Raw genomic sequence first — 19,996 nt, forward strand, 5'->3', positions numbered from 1 at the left:
GTCTCTTTCTCGCTCAATCCATTCCTCCTTGTGACTGCGTTCTTTCATCGGTTTTTTTTTCTGTTTATTTTTTGTCGCTGTACGACGGCGACGTAAGCAAAGAGGACCCAAGATAAACCTCCGACCAATGTTGGTAGTTGCACAATATGCACATATTAAATATTACATATTTATCCTTTCTCAGTCTGTTTTATGTGAATTAGATTTACTCGACTATCTCCTCTTATACAGCTCCGATCATTGGCACAATTCGGTACAGAACAATTATTTATTTACATGTCCATCCACACAAGTGTACAGTACTGGTACGCGTTATGATAATTTCTAGGGATGCGAGTTTAGAATGTATAGCGTTTGAATGATTGCAGAAGAGACCAGACTTGAGAACCAAGTAAATGTGTGGTTTTGCTACGTTGGGTAGCAGTAGTTCGGCATGTTCTCATAAAATATCAATTCCTGATTCAGGAATATAGTCGCGAATAGATCGTTACAAAATAGAAGTACTAACAACAAGGGTATAGGACTATAGGCTACAGCAGAAATTGTACTGTACTAACAACAAGGGTATAGGCTACAGCAGAAATTGTACTAAAACGAAGAAATTGAACCGTTGAGAAAATAACTTACTAAAAAATAACTTACTATACAGTGGGCCCTGGGCATGTTAATATATAAACAGCGGAAACGGCGAACTGATTCGATTCAAAAGCAAGCGTATTGTTTTCCATATGGAGAAATTTAGATCTCAAAATACATTTACAAATGCTGTGAAGCCAGTGTTATAACAACCCATTGCACCGTCAGGTAAATAGGACTATATCATTCCACAAGCTCGCTCTCCTCCTAGGATTAAGATTCAAGATTCGTGAATGCGGCAGAGCATTACATCAAGCAATGTCAATCACAACCGCGCCAGCATTTTCAGCTAGAATTTCATTGCCTACGTCTGTGCATTTAATCTGCGAGTCATTTTCCATGGACACCGCATATTTTGAATACGCCACTCGGTATTTGCTTGGTAGAGGCGGTTTCGCCAAAATTGTATTCGGTTGCACTCCATCTCGCACGACAGCGTGTGGTTCAGCAGCCCGACTTGTAAATGCGGACTCCGGGTCATCCGCTGTACTTGTAGTACCAAAAATATTTAGGGGATTATCATCCGTGCTTAGTTTACGGTAAGCGTGATCTCTGGATACATAAGATTCAGGACTGTACAAATCTTGATTTTTTTGATCCTTCGTAAACGAGGTTTCCGTGATAAGCGTTACTCCGTCGTCCGTGACGTTAGCAGGACTACTGAAATCGATCAGAGTCTCGGAATTGGAATTGCTGTGCATCGCACTGCTCTCCGCTGTTTCGTTAGAACTTGGTGCGTTCATAGTTTCATTATTGACTGGTGCGTTCGTAGTTTCATTATTGACATTTATTATTACATCGGTACCGGGCAGCTTGCCATCTACGTGATTTTCGGCGACTGAAAGCGATTCGCATTGTGCCGGTAACGGGCAACTAGTAGATATGTTTACACTCTTGTGACGCTTTCTTTCATCTGTTACCTCAATATTGCTGGTCGCTAGGTCGTTTCTATCAGTGTCGCTGCCTGCGCTGCTCACGGGCAGCTGGGATTCCGTGCCAAGAGCTGTGCTGGCGTCCGAGGCGCTTTCTTTGTAGATTTCTGCGTGTGTAGCCTCGCCGATCGCCTTTAACACCGTGTTCGCGCCGTTGGCCGTAACGCTGACAGTGGGACTGAACGTGAGCAGCTGGTCGTCTGTTTCGCTGAAGCTTGATCTCTGCGCGGAATAAGGCGGGGGTTGACTGCCTAGCTGCGTTCGTATGAGCAGAGGCGACGTGACTTTGGAGGAAGCTGGGGAGCTGGTGCTGACCACACGTAGACGCCGGCGAAGGTCTTCTGTGAACGGCAGCATGCTGACGCGGTTACTCACGTCGTCTTTCATCTTGCTGGACGACGCGTTCATGAAGGCGGATGCCGGGGTGTAGTCGTCGTATACTGGAAGGGAATTGATAGCGTGTTAGAGGTAGGCGTGCAAATTAATTTAGGAGAGGCGTTTAAATATAGATAACTTACCTACCCTAGGTTAGTTATCTATAGTTTCATCAAAGTCTTGCGGGGCGAAAGTTTTTTAACAATGACACGATGTCACGGATGGATTGCGAGACAAGTCACATCACAACCTACAACTTTTCCAAATTAGATTATAATTACTGCATTCGCAAAAACTGGGAAATTGAATCAAATTCAGTACTAAAAAAGAATACAATAAAAATTAAGTTAATTTCATTCCCATAAGCACGGAGAATGACAAATTATGTCTTGGCTCGTTTCGCGCTATAGCCTGCAGTTCTCCAACAGCATTTTCAGGAAAACAAGAAATGATGTTAGAATTAAAATCAAGAGCATAGAAACATTTGTCAAATTAGATTATCGGCATTTCACTCTAATTATTCTAAATAGACAACTACAATGATCTAGTGACGTCGAATGTGAAATTTGCGCGAAGGAGATTTCCATCCCTTTAGCTTCGGCCCTGAATTTGAAGCGCGAATTAAATATCCCGAATTATGACTCTATTCATACGAGTTAATCTGAATGCGCCCTTTCATACTCTACGTGCGCATTCACATTGGCTCATTCTGCAAAAATAGATGCGGTTGCGGATTTCAGAGAAAGGAAGCGTTCGCGTTTGGAGACGTTGTAAAATCGCAGGTATAATTGTATGTTCCTTGAAGTCGACTTCGGTCGACCAGCGACTGCTACGTCGCAACAGCGGAAACTGGAAGTCCATCAGCCAAGAAATTGGATGCGCACGCATATGCCGCAAAAGGCGCTGAATAATAAGCAGAGAAGACATGCGGCAACTGCGAGCGTCAATAAATCTGAATATTTGATGAATGCGACTCGTCAATAATTGCGTAGTTTACTGAGTTACAACTTGAGATTTACTATTATAGCAATCCAAATACCTAAAAAGTAATCGTAGTAGTATATCAAATTAGGCCTACTTCTACTTATTAGCTACTCACGTATTGGTACTGCACTCTTACCGAAAATAGTTACACGATAACAGAACCTAGCTCAGAATTATGTCGCGGTTATAAATCATACGTGACTACGTGCACACCTTCCTGCGTCCGTAGCTGCAAGCATCATTTGGATTGAAATGTTGTGTTTGATTTATACCTTGGTGTGAGTCTGGTGTCGTCTACAACAGGTGTATATTCACACCCATATATCACGGGTGGTACACGCGCGTGAATACCCACATTTTTCGCTAAGAGTATGTACTGTACTTTACTAGAATAGTTTTGTTTTCAGGCTACTTCTAATACAGAGGTGGGCAACCTTTTTGTTGTCCACGGCCTCATTTCAAATATTTCGACAGCATACGGCCGCCAGCCATAGGCGGGCTGACTAAAAATGGTCATTTTTTCGTTACAATCCAAAATACCCATTCCCAGGTCCAGTTTATTTGGGTTGACCTAGGCAAAGGCAACCATGCCTTAATGCCCTCGCTAGCACCGACATCCACATTTAATGTTAACTATGGCATTTTTGTACAATATCCTGCCATAAAGGAGGACGAATTGCCAAAAACGACGACATTTAGCTGCCCTCAGATCACATTTTAGCTTTATTGGAAAACGAGGAAAAATCCTTTTAAAGGAGGACGTATGTCGTATTGATTCTCCGCCGTAAATTGTTCATTGCTTAATAGCTAGTAATCTTATCATATCTAATAAATATCAAACCCATTTTAAAACGAATTTATTTGAATTTCTGGCGCGACAGCCCGATATATTTTATCTACACATATAGTAGAAGCGTGTTTGAAGCTAACATGGTTATCGTGCTGTCCGCATTGTGTGTCCTGGAGCCAAAAACAAAAGTGGAATTAGTAAATCTACGAACAGATCGCTGCTAAACAGATTCAATTTTCAATCCTGTTCTAAGAATCGGGACAACCGCCTTATCTCTATAGTTTTGAAGATCAGCCTATGAAATCTCGCCACTGTTTCTGGCGCGTGTACGATATCATCAAAGCAATGTTTGGTTTGTTTTATATAAGCATATCTATTATCTCCATGTCCTCACTATATAAGAAAAAGCCAATATTGTGATTTGGTTTATAATCCCAATTTTATATACTGCGGCCCGCGAATGGATTCAGATGTTGAATGCGGCCCGTGAGCTAAAAAGTTTGCCCACCCCTGATTTACACGGATGAGATGGCGAGGAGGAGCCTAGATAAACCTTCAACACTTAAGTAGGTGAGGATCACTGTTATTTACGGTGGGAAATTTTTTAATTATCACTAATTATATAGAATTCTCTACCATAAATACTATTATTTTTGATCAAAAATTTAAACTTCAATATCTGCGCTTCTACTGGTTGGTATCGAGCCGAACTTGTTACGCATCATCTTTCTAGACAACTTAGCAGTTTCATGGGGTAGTCAGGAAAATTCAGAATTTTATAACTCTAATTACTTGCTTCGCTTCTGCCGGTTGGAATTGAGCCGGATTTGGCGTGCAGCATTTTTTAGCCAAGTTAACAATTTTATGAACTAGCTCGATGATTCCCAACTTTTTTCGACTCATCGCCCCCTTTTCAAGCTCCACACCGATCATTGCCCCCCAAATATTGGGAACAGAAAAATGGGAATATACAAACTGTAATCACCGGCGAGTTGACTAAGAGCCGAAAATTACACTTCTACAGCTAAATTTTTGTGCGTTGACTAAAAAAAAAGGTCACTTCTCTGACTTAACTCGACTATAGCCGTTTTAATGCGCCGTCGCCCCCTTCGTTATTTTTGGCCGTTATCGCTCCTCTGGACCGCCAAATCGCCCACGTTGGGAATCACTGAACTAGCTAGTCAAATTTGAAGAAAAAAATTATTTTGAACGACCCCAGTTTTCATGCAGATCACGCCGTATACTTGAAAAGCCAACAAATTGAACTCACCTCCCGGGCTAGTCATACACGACGAGCACAAGCTCTCGAGGTGGGTGCGCTTCGAAAAGTACGAGAATCGCAGCGGTCGAGGAGAGGGCACCGATGTCGCGAAAGAATTAATGGATCCGAAAGGCGAATCAAAGTCTGGCCTCTCTTCGGCGCCGCTTGCCATAGACGCATAGTCCGGCGCGCTCAGATCGGACGGCCACAGCTGCAGGTTTTTGTAGGGAAGATAAGCGTTTCCGGGGTATTTCACCCTGCGCGCGTTGCGCTGCAGCGCGATTACAGATTTCTGCCTGAAACAGGAAATGATTCTGAATGATATAATCACTACAAGAATATTTGTGCACTATAAGCCATTCGGAGCAGCAAATAATCATTCAAAGAGGCTATTTGTGGTCCAGAACTACAATATACTATTGAATAATGTATTCATATTGAAATACACCCGAAGATGTTCGGCTGCCACTCGTCAGTGGTAATCGCCAGCAACTAGTAGAGAATTGAAAAGAACATCGCATATCAACAATTGTATCACTAAATATGACGTCACCGGCATGAACATTCGATTAATCAAGGAGAACAGATGGCTTAATCTCATTGTACTATTTTTAGAATATACAGGAACTTCCTTTGTAGACACAAACTAGGTTGGCTTTGTTTTCGTTTTTTGCCGGTTTGTTATCGTTTTATCATATGCTGCAATTTGAGAAAATAAAAACAAAACTTTGCCAGGGATATCTAGAACTCCTATATCTAGAACGTTTGCAACAGTGACAAAGGAGCAGGACATCGCAGAAAAATAACCTATAGATTCGATGAGACACATAGAACTGCAGGGTTGCGCAACAGAATATTGACACTTGACATATATATGGTAATTGCTTTCATTCAAGAACATCCATTGCAGTAATACAATTATATAAATTCAAAGACTTTTCGGGCGCGATGAATGTTGCAAAGCAATGGATGTTGTAATAAAAGCAATCTTCATGTACTGTACCCTGAACTAGCAACTCAGATAATGGTAATGTTTACCAGATATATAGAAATAGCTGGCTACCCCAACGCATGATTCGTGAGAACTAATTTTAAAGAAAGGTTATTGTCGAATTGATTAAGAAAATATGACTCATGGTCTGGCCAGAGCAATTGATTCTCAGAAATTTCCGACGAAGTAAGAAATCGGCATTGTTACGAGCAATCGGATTCCCGCAATTAAGGACCTGTTAAGGTTGCTTCGACGAGGTGACCAATAAGTATGCGATGTTCTGATTAAACGTAGCAACGGCTATTTCCAACTTTATGGGCAATATTGGGGGTTGCAGTTTCCCGACCAGATTATATCTGGTATCCATGGCTTCTCCGCTTGGCGCTGAAGCATTATCGGGGTAAAATGGATGGGTGGAGCAAGATTTAGAAAGCCTAACAAGGCTATATCTGTATCTTTCTTGCCCAGTGACATATGCACATCATACACTCATGGTATGCATATGCACAGATCGTGTGTATGTATATCACAAGTCGTGGTATATGCCGCAAAAAACATCAAGGACAAAAATATACAACGTCCTATTCCTATATCTTATACATTCAAAATTAGTGTGTGTCAAATGTCACCCATGGGTTGGGAATCTATCATGATATACATCGATAAATTGTTCGACAACATCTATTCTGATATGGTGGACAGCAATAATTTTGTGCTAAAGCCACCTGTCATCAGGAGGACTCCCTTCAGAAGAAACGTCATGGCTGTCTCGCTGACAAAGAGCTCTCTTTCACTACAATTTTACTAAAAAAAAATGGTGATGTCACTGAGTCACTATGTCTGGTATAAGTTGTTTTGGCCATTGCCAAATTCGAATAGCGCGACCCACGCGTGCGCGGCGAAAGTAGACGAGTATCTGTTCAAACCACAGCAGACATTACAATTGGAATGTGAAGTTCACAAAGTTGATAAGGAAATGGATCCTAGAAGTGGGTCGTGCTACAAGTTGGCAAGGAATCATAATGAAGAATAGTGTGGTCTTGCGTAAACGACCATTGTGGCCGAAAACCACCTTGAGCACAGCCAACAACAAGGCTGGACCGATTTTATAGTTAATTTTATAGCTATTTTAAAGCTATAATTATACGCGTCGATAAGGACCTACTTGTTGTTTTTCTGGATGTTGAAATTTCTCATTTGAGCGTTGAGCCTTTCGTCGTCCACCTGCCCGAAGAAAGGAACACTAAAATCGCCTTTTCTCGCGGGTTTGGGAGCCGGCAATTTTCGTTTCGAGCTTTTTCTGTTCTTTCCGAAAGTAAATCGACCACCCAGCGACTTCAAACTGCCCTCGCTAGCGATGTGCTTCATCGGTTCTTGCATTCTTTTACCGTTCCGCGGCATCGTGCGCGAGTTGCCAGGCCCCGCGTGCGGAAAAGCGCTTTTCGGCCTTTTGGCGCTTGGTTTCTCTTCGGGTTCTTCGATGGCGTGCTTTCCGACGCAGACCGCTACGTCGCCGGTGGTTTTACTCTGAGGTTTTTGGGGTACTGCTTCGTCCAAGGACGACAAACTGCTTCTACGCTTGTCGTCGGTGCCTTCGTCTTCTGAGCCGCCGCCGTGACCTACGTCCGAGTCCGCTGAATCCTAAACGCATATCATATGATTCTTCGTCAAATTACTGTGCTTACTGAGATTGGATAAAATCTTTTGCATCCTCAGGATTTATACAAGCTATAGTTAGGAGGGATTAATATTTTGAAACAATCACTTCATTTACATTTACGATCATACCGAAATGCGATTCTGAATAGGCCAATGAATCGATTCACCGCAAAAGGTTTATGAAAATTTCATTTCGAAATCTCGTCCCCGAATCAGCAACGAATCGCATGATGACCCCCAATCCGCACAAAACGACGAAACAAACGTTTTTTTCAGGTACGTAGCAAGGAGGTACAGCAGACTTGCATAAACTATCAATCTAGGCAGTTCATATGTTTTGAGTAGTTCTAGTTTGAGTTGCGTGTCGTAAACTGACTATCGCGTCGACATAACTAACTAAAGCTTAATTGAAGTAAATGTAACCAAGGTGGCTTTAAGCAACATACAACAGAACACAACATACAGCAGAACAGAAAAGGATAGAATGACAAGACAATGGCGACAATGTAACGTGCAACAGAAGCAATCAGAGGAAAGCAATGATTGCCTAACTACTGACCACCGCATTGCGCATTCGAAAAAATTAGTTGCCGGACAACTATGAAACACGTTCGGTGTTAGTGTGATGGTCTGGCTGGCATTGCCAGCTAGAGTCATCACCACTATGAGTGGCGTGACCATGGGGTAGGGTTTGGGGGTCGAAACCCTCTCCCATTTGACACTTATACCGATGTTTATGTGGAAAGCAGAGTCGACTTCCGATAAAATGAAGTTCAGCGGTTCTCAACCTTTTTTGACACGCGAGCCCCTTGGCGATGGTCAAAATAATCGCGCCCTCCTGACCCCCCCCCCCTTGCATTTATCGTCATGTCAAAAAAAGCACATCATTTAATACAGAGGTGGGCAACCTTTTTGCTAATCATGGTCGCATTTCGATTACTTATGTAGCCCAAGGCCGCATTCCAGGGCATAGCCGCAATGAAGGATCTGGACGCAAAACACCTATTGTAAACTGTCTATATCCATTCCCGGTGAACTCCGGACTATTCTACTTTTCACAACGGCTTATTGTACGCACCGTTATCGCGAGTGGCAATGTTATGAATAGTTGCTGGGAGTGCATGCTGTCGTGCGGAGCGCGAAAATTTTTCAGTGCCGCCAATGAATAGTTATTTCTTGACGATTCCCATTCAGGCTCAGATTAAGAAGGGCGCTACTGCATTGAAATCAAAGTCTTGTTGAATTGCGCGGAGCGCGAAGAAAATTTCAAGATTAAATAAAATCTTTGGAAAAATCGGGAGTGAATTCGTAATTCCAATTTGCATGTATACGGCCGCCAACACATACTAATTGAATTAGGCGTCGACCGGGGTCTACGATAAGTTGGAGTTTGAGTTTGGCAAGCTTTCTAGAATACGAAATAAGTTTATTAATCTTCAACAATCGTCTTTTCTGAATGGTTGTGAAACACATGTTTAGTCACAATTTATACAGACTTTGTCAATCTCTCGCGCCCCTCCTGAGAGCCTCCCGCGCCCCCCAAGGGGGGCGTGCCCCCCAGGTTGAAAACCCCTGATCTAGTTAGTTGTGTTGTACTTAGTTGCGGATAATTTAAGGTCGTTAGTTCCAGTTCTAACGGCGAGTTTTGAAAATCCAGTAGTTTGTACAAGTCTGGATCAAGGGTCCACACTGCGTTAGGCTTACATTGACGATCTACATTGGTAGTCTAGAAATGAAGTCTAGAAATTAAAGTACACAGAATAATCTGTTTACACCGCTTGCCTCATCGGCCGTCATATGATTCTTTTCCATCGGCGATTTCGTGACATCAGGCCTGTCGTTTGACGATTTCCCGTCTTTCTTCAGCAGCGATGTCTTGGAACCGTCCATGTCGTCTTCCCGGGCGATGCCCTTCAGCAAGAAGTTTATCAGGTTACAGCCCGACGACTTTTTCATTGTCTTGTTGGAACGCGCGTGCGAAGGCGGCGACAGGGACGTGTCTTCGGTTGCGATGCTGTCGATTCTGTTGAGTTTGTTGTCGTGTCCTAGCTCCCGCGCTGATTCAGTGAAGGAGCTGTATTCATCAATGATGCGCATATCTTCCTTGTCGACGCTGTAAACAAGGACATTGTGATGTAGCATCACAATCGATAACAGAATGATTTCCTCTCGAAACGATAATGGTCCATTTCATGCGAGCTCTCTATTACTATGATATGATGACTGTGATTTTATATTTCAGTGAGGTATTTCATGATATGCGTTGTTGTTATATACCCACTTTTTAAATTTCACCAAAGACTGCCTTTGATAGGTAGCAGCAGGGGCGTAGCCAGGGGGTGTTTCGGGTGTCCAAACACCCCCTTCTCCAAACTAGAATATCCCCCCTTTTTAATCGCAAATCTAAAGGTACTATTTCATGGCATAACCACGTATTCGTAATTAATGCATGGCGAGTGTTTTCACTGAACGATCAATGCCAATGTGCCCTTTTTCTCTGATTCTTCTCTAGTCTGTGATAACGAGAGTACTTCAGGTGTCATGTTACAACACAGTGGGAGATCTCGCTATTTCGCGTTACAAATAAATTGGCGACTCAAGCTTGATATCTTGCCATGTTTAATCAAATGCCCAATGCGGAATCTGTTTGAAACATGAATGAATTTGATACATCTCGTTGTGTGAGTAACGACTGCCTGTTGCCCGCCTTTCAGTGCTATGGTATCTCTTGGAGTCTTGTCCTGCTTTCACACATTCAGCCAAAAATAGAAACAATCATAAACGCATCGGAGGCGCGAAAAATTAGGTATTTCAGCGATTAGCTATGTACTACAATTCTATAAATGTTCGATGTAATGTGGTAAGAACGAGATGATATAGTCCTGCATAATGCACATTTGTCTCTTTTGCATCGTAATCCAATTACGGAATGTTTTTTCGATTACGAGCCTGAGCCTAAGCCTGGGCCTGAGACGGGCTACTGACATTAACGATTGCATCGCACTTTCGAACGCATTTGGTCTTTACTCTTTACCATCCCAACATAGAAAACATGCTACATCAATTTAGCGAACGATATTATGTTGAATCAAGACTCATCATGGTGCATAATTTGAATTAATCCAGATCCGCAGAAACGATCTGTGAACATTTCATAGCAAAGGTGAAGGTGTATTTGCGCGAATATTAAACCATGACAATCAGGATATGTGTTAGAGGACGAGTAACGATTAGCAAGACGGGCAGTCGTTACTCCAACAACCGAGCTAATTCATCGCCAATTTCATCAATAAATAAGAGATTCCGCATTCAACATTATTATTTGTGAAATCTGTTATGATACCCGACTCGAGGTCGCGTTCTTATGCGAGCGCGAAACGGCAATATCTCTGGCTGTATTGTAACTTGATCACACTGCTCACTTTTGGTAATTAAGGACAAGTTATGTCTGTTTCTGCTGTTATCTCAGCTTACCAGTTGTGGTGCTATATCGTAATAACACAACTGGGTTACGTGGATGAGTTACGGGCCGAAATAAAAAAGATCGGAACGTCGGGCGGGCGGTACATCGAACTGAATCATGTCACAAGTTATCACGCTGTATCTGATTCCGACTGCATATATTAACATTCGTGAATCTGGTTATGGTACCATATTCAGCCGAGGCCGCTACTTATCTGAATGCGAAATTATAAGATCTCCTACTTATAGGCGCCAAGTTTAATTTTTTTACGAGGTGGCAAAGTCTTGTGACGTCATAATTGTTTCATATCGATGACGTCATCGTCGCTCTTTGCTACATGTTAAACCATTCGTGTGACGTTTTAATACCGGCCCTGCACTTATGCTACATGTTAAACCATTCGTGTGACGTTTTAATACCGGCCCTGCACTTATTGATATCAAACCATGCAGACGAGTTATTAAATGGAATCTTCATTCGAAATGTAACTGCGCTACTGTTATATCCTGATTCTTGCTATAGCGAAGTCACAAGTTTGCCTCACAACGTGTGTTGTGAAGACCGCTCATATATGTTGCCGCTCGCGCTAACAGTAGTGCAGTAATGTTGCTTTCCCGCATTATTTCTTTCTGCAGATGTAGTTGGGATTATTAGCTCTAATCTAATAAATCTTCTGCCGGAACAGTCTGTCTGTAATCTCTCATCAGCATCAGAGGACGAGACTTATTAGCTACCGTCCGAGGTCCGACGGAATGCATCGAACAAAAATCAGAATTTACGTCGCTGAGGATTTGGAATTGCATCAATGTTATTCACGCGCATAGAATTATTGAATTGCAACTGAATATCAGAGTTAGAATGTTCATTTCAAAATGACGGGGTTTCGCGTTTCAAATAGGAAGGTTCGACCCCACGAAGACGTCTCTAACGAGGTCGCATCGATTAGGCTGATGACTAATTGCTGGTCACAAATCACTTGGGCGTTTGAGCATTTTGTACGAGGTGGCCGCCACCTCGTAAATGTGGTGACGAGGTGGCTGCGCCACCTCGTAAGTCGGCGCCTATGCTCCTACTGCTGCGTTGACTGAAATATGATCTACGTGCGCGTGTTGTCGATGTCGTAACTTGCTCTCAGTAATTAGAGGCGCGCATACGAAGAGACGTACTCGGGCTGCTATTGATTGTAGCGTACGACATTAGCGTTATATTTTAATATAACAGGGCTATGTATATGCGTATCGAGTTGTTAACACGAGCGAGATTATCTGATTCCTGTAGCACTTGTACATACAATTCGCCCAATAAATCGGGTATGATCCAGAACATCCTTTGTTGACAAAACAACCCCCTTTACATCAGAACACCCCCCTTTATTCTCGGCTGGCTACGCCCCTGGGTAGCAGCTACAAACACTTGATCTCCTTCAAATATTCTGATATGAATTCATCAGGCATATGCGTGTTGCGTGTTAGCCCGCATGAAACGAGTTTTCTCGCATCGTATGATACTTAGTTCTAACGGGTGGCGTATATGTCTTACGCAACATTGTAATGAATATTTATAGTAGCTATATGTATATATCAATGAGAAAAAAATTATATATGTTGCAACATATGTTGCAAATTGACAGTCATTGGTTAATCGATAATACTTCTCGCCATCACAGTATTTATGACAAGTATACACAAACTGATTGAAACGTAAAGGGTTGCATAACTACATGATGTGCATATAATATAATAGTACCATGCGATTATGATATATTTCTCACCTCATATCCATCGTAGAACCGAGGAACACATCGACTTTATGGTTAGCAGCGGCCGCGGTATAAGGGATCGAAGGATTTGGGTTGTTCCAGTACATATCTTTCTCCAATTTCGGATGGGTGAAGTACAGCCCGTCCACTGAGATCAGCGCGATCTCGATGTTGCGGTCGATTACCATGTTCACCTCGAAATCGTCATCATCCTCGCCGAAAGGGTTTATCAATTGTTCCGCCACCTGGAAAATTGTCGATACGGATGAGAAATTCCTGATGATGGATCAAGATATTCCTATATGCGATAAGCGCCAATGTTTTGAATAAAACAAACAAACATACAGACAATGCATCACTTGCGATTTTGATAATATTATTGCCATAACAATAACTTCATATGGTTGATGCATTCGCTCAAAGCTTTTCGAGTGATTCCTATCCGTAGTGAGCGTCAATATTTCTCAGGAACTTGAAGTCAGCAAATTAGCAGTTTAAACTGAAATCCAGAGCCGAAGTCGGATTTGGGAAATATTGAATGCATACTCGATCAAGAGAACATCTCATATTTATGGTGATTACGGTGACACGCGTCGCAATGTGAACATGTGTGCACCAGACATGGGGTAATCGCGATTAGTAATCGTAATAGATTACGATGATTACAGCATTTTGAAGTAATCGTAATCGCAATCGATTATATTCGAAAAAAATCCAAAATAATCTTAATCGCAATAGACTACATCCCATATCTAATCGATTTCTTTGTGAAAGAACGATTACATTTTATCTGTACAAGGACTACGACATAAACTGAATATACGTGAACAAGGAAGATATATTGTACCAGGTTGGTCATAGCACAAACGTCTGATTTTCAAACGCCACTGCTCATTATTACCTCAGAAGTATTAGCTTTGCTCGTCATTGCGTTATAAGTATCCACACATCGTAGATGGATATTTGATGGATATTGTAAGAACACCCACCGTGGTGTATATCAGGTTATCAATTCACTCCAGACGACACTACCTCGAAGCAGGATATTAATCACCATGCACTCTGCCTAGTTCAAGAAAGTAACTTATGTATTGTTGTTTGGTTATGATTAGATAAACGCAGTTTGGCCGTTGCCGCTTGGGGAGCAGTTGGCCTACGTTCGTACGGACAACTGACAAAGACTCGAAATTTTGTACTCGTCGAATAAAACATTATGGTTTCCACAACGAAGCATTTAAAATAAACAGCTGCTGATATAGCCTATATCATAACAGAGCTGTTCTTGATCGTTTCTCGTAACAGCAGCTCGCAGTATCTGCTGTATTAAGTGGAAGGCAGGATTTTTATGTTCACTTTGTCTTATTCTCACGACTCTACTTGAAACGGGTGCCAATCGTTATTTCACAATTCTTTACTCAGCATTTGGACCTGCCGCCATAGCCATCCGCTTATATAGCCTGCCATGTTAGCGTGGGTTGTAGTTAGAATCAGAACCAAAACAGCAATTCGTCCCCCACTCCAAACGTTGGCCAATTTTCAAGACTGAAATTCGTCAATAATGTTGGTAATTGCATTATATAACTGATAATTTTAAATCCTCTCTCAGCCTTCAAGTTTCAGATTTACCTGTAGAGCTGGGGCACGTATTTCATAATTATAACATCTGGTATGTGGTTATAACTATTTTGTTGCGTGTTGTTGATTCGTGACCTACGGTCTGTTATGTAATCAAAATATATTGGAGTCGCCCAAACGTAGCAGACTAAAAGAATATCTTTCATCAGACGCACACACAAATTGCTATGCCTTCATTCCTTTGTGGGTGCGCCGGGTGGCATTTGCATTGTGGGCTCAGATTGGAAGGACAGGACTATTAGTTATGCCCACGCAGCGAGGATATTGGCAATGGACGAATACCCCAAGTTTCGGCCAAGGTATTTATTTAGTAGCACACTCCGTGGAGTTGCGTGTTGGCCGAGACCACATATGTCTTTTGGTGTGTCGTGGCGCGGTAATAACCGGCACCGAAATGCCTATCCCAATAATATGTGCATGTTTTTTCTTGAGGGGGAGAGGTATGCATTTCAAACCAAGCTTGTGTATTGATGATTGCGACGGGCTACCATGACTTACTCATGACGTTTATCTGCGCTCAGTTGAATTTCTTCAATCAAAGTTAGACATTCAGAGTAATGGGCAAGGTACCAAAAAGAAAATACTCTCACTCGCCGGGACTCATAGCAGCTCCTCCGGGCTCAGTTGCGTTGCCGCACTGGGCGCCGAAGCGCCAATCCCGTTACGATATATTACGTCTCCGTGTTGGCGATTACAAGCAACGTCCCGAGCGACTGCGTTCGTATGTTCCTTAGGGTCGACCATGGTCTACTGTTTTTAGTAGGCCACGGGTCGACTGACTTATGTTCAACTGCTGCTCAAATGTAAGGTTGGGCACAATGATTCTCGAGTACTCAAATCTGAATCGAGTATTATTAATTATTGTGATTCGAGTCGAGTATTATAACGAGATTTTTATATACGTTCCACGGAACTGTTAGTTTATCAACGAGGATTATAGTTTCGTTATTAGTTTCCACTTCCGAAGGCTGCGAACCTTGATTGGCCGTATTGCAGCATAAGAAACACATAGTACTAAGCCACTAACGTTACTGGAAATAACATATTTCTGAAGCAACGATCTGAAGCAACGATCAACCCACACCATCTCACAAAGTGCAATGAAATTGGTGGAAAACAGGCATTGTATTCTTTGTGGACACATAAAAGGTACAAAGATCTTATATTCTGTTATTACGTCATAATGAGTGATACTCGAATGCTCGGCTCGAAGAATCGAATCACTTAGGTACTCCATTTTACTCCGCCCTACTCATATGAAACCAGCTTCAACTTTCAAATCTCGCTAATTCGGAGATTTGCTACTGCTACCGCGGAGGACTCATTTGGTCCGCGTTCGTGACCCCTGTACTAGAGACATTTAAATCGCGAAGTTCGAAGAACATTTTCAAGAAATAATTAAATCTCACGAAAATACTCTTTAATTTATCTTGGTTTACGAAATACTTTTTGAGTCCCCTTCGAGCACCCTCCCCATCCTATTGGGGAATTTGGGTGCAGCAGTTACAGACTTGGCAAGAATGCCAATAGTTGGGTGCGATAAATCGTACCCTATAGAGTTGGGCAATGGGTTCATTATGACGTAACAAACGAATGACACATGCTGTATAAAGAAAGTTGTTATCTCATTAAGCCTTTTCATCGCAATCCTTAATATATTGTCTTCCATTATATCTTCCAGGGATATATCCCTGATATCTTCTAGGATTACAGTCCTAAGAAGGAAAATGAATGTAATCGTGAGTAACTGTGATCACTTTTCTAATGCAATCGTAATCGTAATCGACTACTTCCTGATTTTGCTGTAATCGTAATCGTGTGATTATGAAGTAATTGTAATCGTAATCGATTACATTCATGAAGTAATCACCCCATGTCTGGTGTGCACCATAAAGCCATTCGAGGTAGAGCTTAAAATTGCAGCAAATAATCATTTAATGATGAGACACTTTGAGGTACAGAGCTACAATATACAATTGAAAAATATATTCACATTGAAACAAGGTCAGAAGGTTCCTCTGGGCTCCTCATCGTAGATATCACAACTACCGTAGTGCATTGAAAAGCCCAGTCTGAAGGTGAGCCGTGCTACAAGTCGGCAGCAGAGACCACGATTGGAACTAATGGGAGCGAGAGCGAGAGAGACTGACGCGTGAGTGAGAGGAAGAGTGAAAGTCATCCACAAGATCACGAAAGTCAAATGTGTAATGTGCAATGCGCCCAAAATAATGTGCCAATTAATATTAGCAATATTAAACCCCAACATTTTCGGCTGGCACTCGTCAGCAACCAGTAGAGTATGTCTTCACTAAAAGTTTTCCCACTGAGCCAACGACAGTATTAAGGGCCCCATAAGCAGAAAATCCAAGCGCATACCTTCAACCAACCAACATAGAAGAAAAATTGGAATATGGTGAATATCGGCACGTAAAGGTCGATTTCGTGGCCAGGATATTGTCGTCCAATGTCCAGATACTGACGGCTCAGCAACGTAGACAAAAAGAAAACATACGTCGCAACGGTAACAACCTAGAAATGAGCAAATGCATATATTTGGAGATCCAATATCCACAATACAGCCGACGACATTACCTGCGTGTAAACCAACGGGATGCTGATCCAATCATATCCCAATAAGGTGCCGCAATTAGACCTAAGGTCATTCATCTCCTATTGTGAATAGAGCAACGGATTTATGGTCTCATATTTTAAAACAGATGATGTTACCGCCGACCTTTAAAATATGTTGATACGTGACGTCATCATAGATTCGACCCTCCTGACGAGCCTTCGAGAGCAAGTTTGCAAACCACAGAAAAGGAACGAAATATTTAACACTTTTGTCTGTTTTCACACGTTCATATTCTTCATACTCCAACGGTGTCATAAACCCTGTAATCGATAAATCAACAATCGTCAGATTATATTTGCCTCTGCCCAAGACACACACACAATGTATGAACTGATACTGGGATGCTGAACGACTGGCCAGTTGGGGTCTCTTAAACTGGCATCCACCTCGAACTATTGACTGATTTCACAGTCTTCTTTGACGTTAATCTTTCTCCTTTTTAGAAGCTATTTCTGTTTCACTCATATCCATATCCATACTCAAATCCCGCGGGTCTTCATACATTTTTGAGCAAACATTTTGGACCATGGACCAAGCTGTGATCCTATCTAACTGACGTTTACGTGCAGTCTTTACTAAAGGATTTCTATATCTGACGTGCAGCAAGAGTTCAATGAGTTGCAACTTTGATCGACCACAGATGTCTCATTGACTTCAACAGCTATTAAAGTACATTACGGTAATACAGTCATAAAGTAGGCTACTGCTTCTGGTCTCAATGCTTCAAATTTAAAGTTTACATTAAATACCATTCATTTCTTATATAGGTGGATGAATACGCGATTGATATATCGATTCAGGAATCAGGCCCGGCAAGCACTTCATTTTCCCATATCCGGCCCGCGGACTGCACAAGTTGCCCGCCCCTGTCTGCAGCAGTTATGAAAAAGTCAGCAAAAGTCTGTAATATTTGTTTGATCGATGCCATGCTGTTGTATCGTATGACTGAAGAACTGATATTCTGATGTAGATCACATGATATCAGATTTACCGGCCTGGCTTTAAAAGTTCAAACGTGGTGACTTACCGGCTTTGATAACATGTTGCATGGTCGGGAACCTTTTGAAAACGGAGGTCGATATTGACCTGTAGGTAACGACTTCAGCAAGGCTGAGATATCGCATCAGGGTCCTTCTGATTAGGCGACCGCGGTGATCCGAACCGTGTACGTTTGACGCCACTAACATCATAGTTCGGTCCGGCCATGGCATGCTGCAAAATTGTCCCCACCATCGCGTGACAACAACGCTGACGTAAAACCCTAAATGCACACACCTTTTTATTCCTAGATGTAAACCGTACCATGAATACGAACAGATGCAATATTTGCAAGAGCTACAGACGTTGTTTGTTCAACCGCTGATGACAATTAGAGAATGGGAGTACTCTGATTCAGTACAGACCTGAGTCAACGTTAGAATCAACTCAACCAGCTGCAGAGACCGCCACTTGTTTACCCAACTGTGCTGTGCCTGTTCTATTGCATATAGCTAGACCCGCAGTAGGTCGTAAATTTGTCACCATGTCATTACAGGAATACGCGTTAACAACATGACAATGCCATTAGCCGGAACTATCAAATATATGTGACCTGCGCTAACCTCACGCAGTAACCCAACAACTGCCATCAGTTCTTTGAATTGGAAGCAAATTTTAATATAGATATCTTTACTTAAATGCCAATTAACTAGGTAACCTAACCATCAATTTGACATGGACAATGGGCTTGGACATTCTTCTCGTGAATAATATCGAGAATTGCTTTGAAACACACGGTATAACTATTAAGATTGATGTTGACGCGAGTCTGACATTGGTTCGAGTAATTACATCCTAGCCAACCGAACAGGGTCTAAATTCAAACAGAGTGATGTGTACAGGGTACACAATACACATACTGTATGTAAATGAACGATTACATATTCAACATGAAATTGCATGGATAATTCCCATTAAGTGTGCTAACTGGTAGGTCAAGGTGTGGATTATCCCTTCCCTCCAAATCAATGGTATTATCGCATTTCGTCATCATTTTCCCATCATTCATCGTCTACATCAGTGCTCTTTAAACTTTCTGGAGTGGTGCACCCTTTCAAGTTTTAGCTGTGACTCATGCACCCTCGTCAACTAATGCTACATAAATTGCATGATGGAACTAATGAAAGGTTGTCACTTACACATGGCCGATACAGTCAATTACAGTAGCTAATTCCTACAAGCGGGTCGACAAAATCGCTAGTTTCACCCCAATAAATTTTCCCACGCACCCCTGTGCACCCTTTTGTAATGGTGCACCCCATGCAGATTTTCATGTACGCCGCGCTCTTAGCAAAAAGAGTATATGTATTTCCACTCGTGTACCACCCTGATGTACAGGTGTGAATATACATTATACGCCCATGGTCAGGGCATGGTGTGGAAGGGGAACTTTCTATACTATATACCCGCCTCAATCGTTGCATACTATACTTACAATATTCCATACTACAGCAACATTCTTCCATACCATATTTGATACCTTTTCCATATATTCGCAGTTGCCCAACCTCCCAGATTATATTCTATTTCTGACATATGGAAATTTTCCGGAATTTATATCCTAATTATTTTGGATGAAATCATCCATTAAGCAGCCCTGATGCACCAATTCTATCCCCAATTGTTTGTGGCGTATGTCAGCGATGTAGGTTGCCAAATCATCAACAGCGGAACGTAAAATATCTACGGAACGAATTATTTGAGAATCACAACAAAAGCTCATTACAAAGCTAGTGTGCCAACGCACTGCGAGCAGTAATGTAGAGATATCACCTACAAAATTACATGAAACAAAAGTACTGTAGGCCTACCATTAGAATATATCTTGAAATACAATTGTA

General features: G+C 42.0%; 1 protein-coding gene across 1 annotated transcript in view; it reads right to left on the minus strand.

The window, feature by feature from the left end:
* Window positions 1-249: 249 nt before the first annotated feature.
* The window catches only part of LOC145445168 (uncharacterized), a 32,496-nt gene continuing 12,749 nt past the window's right edge, over window positions 250-19,996 (minus strand). Inside the window, exons 3-11 of the mRNA XM_080323311.1 lie at window positions 18,145-18,378; window positions 17,220-17,377; window positions 17,078-17,155; window positions 16,862-17,014; window positions 12,863-13,095; window positions 9,411-9,741; window positions 7,135-7,610; window positions 4,988-5,274; window positions 250-2,008 (exon numbers count right to left, since the gene is read on the minus strand). Coding sequence (XP_080179437.1) covers window positions 888-2,008; window positions 4,988-5,274; window positions 7,135-7,610; window positions 9,411-9,741; window positions 12,863-13,095; window positions 16,862-17,014; window positions 17,078-17,155; window positions 17,220-17,377; window positions 18,145-18,378 — 3,071 coding nt within the window. The 3' untranslated portion in view covers window positions 250-887. The remainder of the gene's footprint in view (window positions 2,009-4,987; window positions 5,275-7,134; window positions 7,611-9,410; window positions 9,742-12,862; window positions 13,096-16,861; window positions 17,015-17,077; window positions 17,156-17,219; window positions 17,378-18,144; window positions 18,379-19,996) is intronic.

The sequence above is a fragment of the Botryllus schlosseri genome, chromosome 8 (genome assembly GCF_051294905.1).
Source record: "Botryllus schlosseri isolate E-star chromosome 8, Bs_hap1, whole genome shotgun sequence".
NCBI lineage: Eukaryota > Metazoa > Chordata > Ascidiacea > Stolidobranchia > Styelidae > Botryllus > Botryllus schlosseri.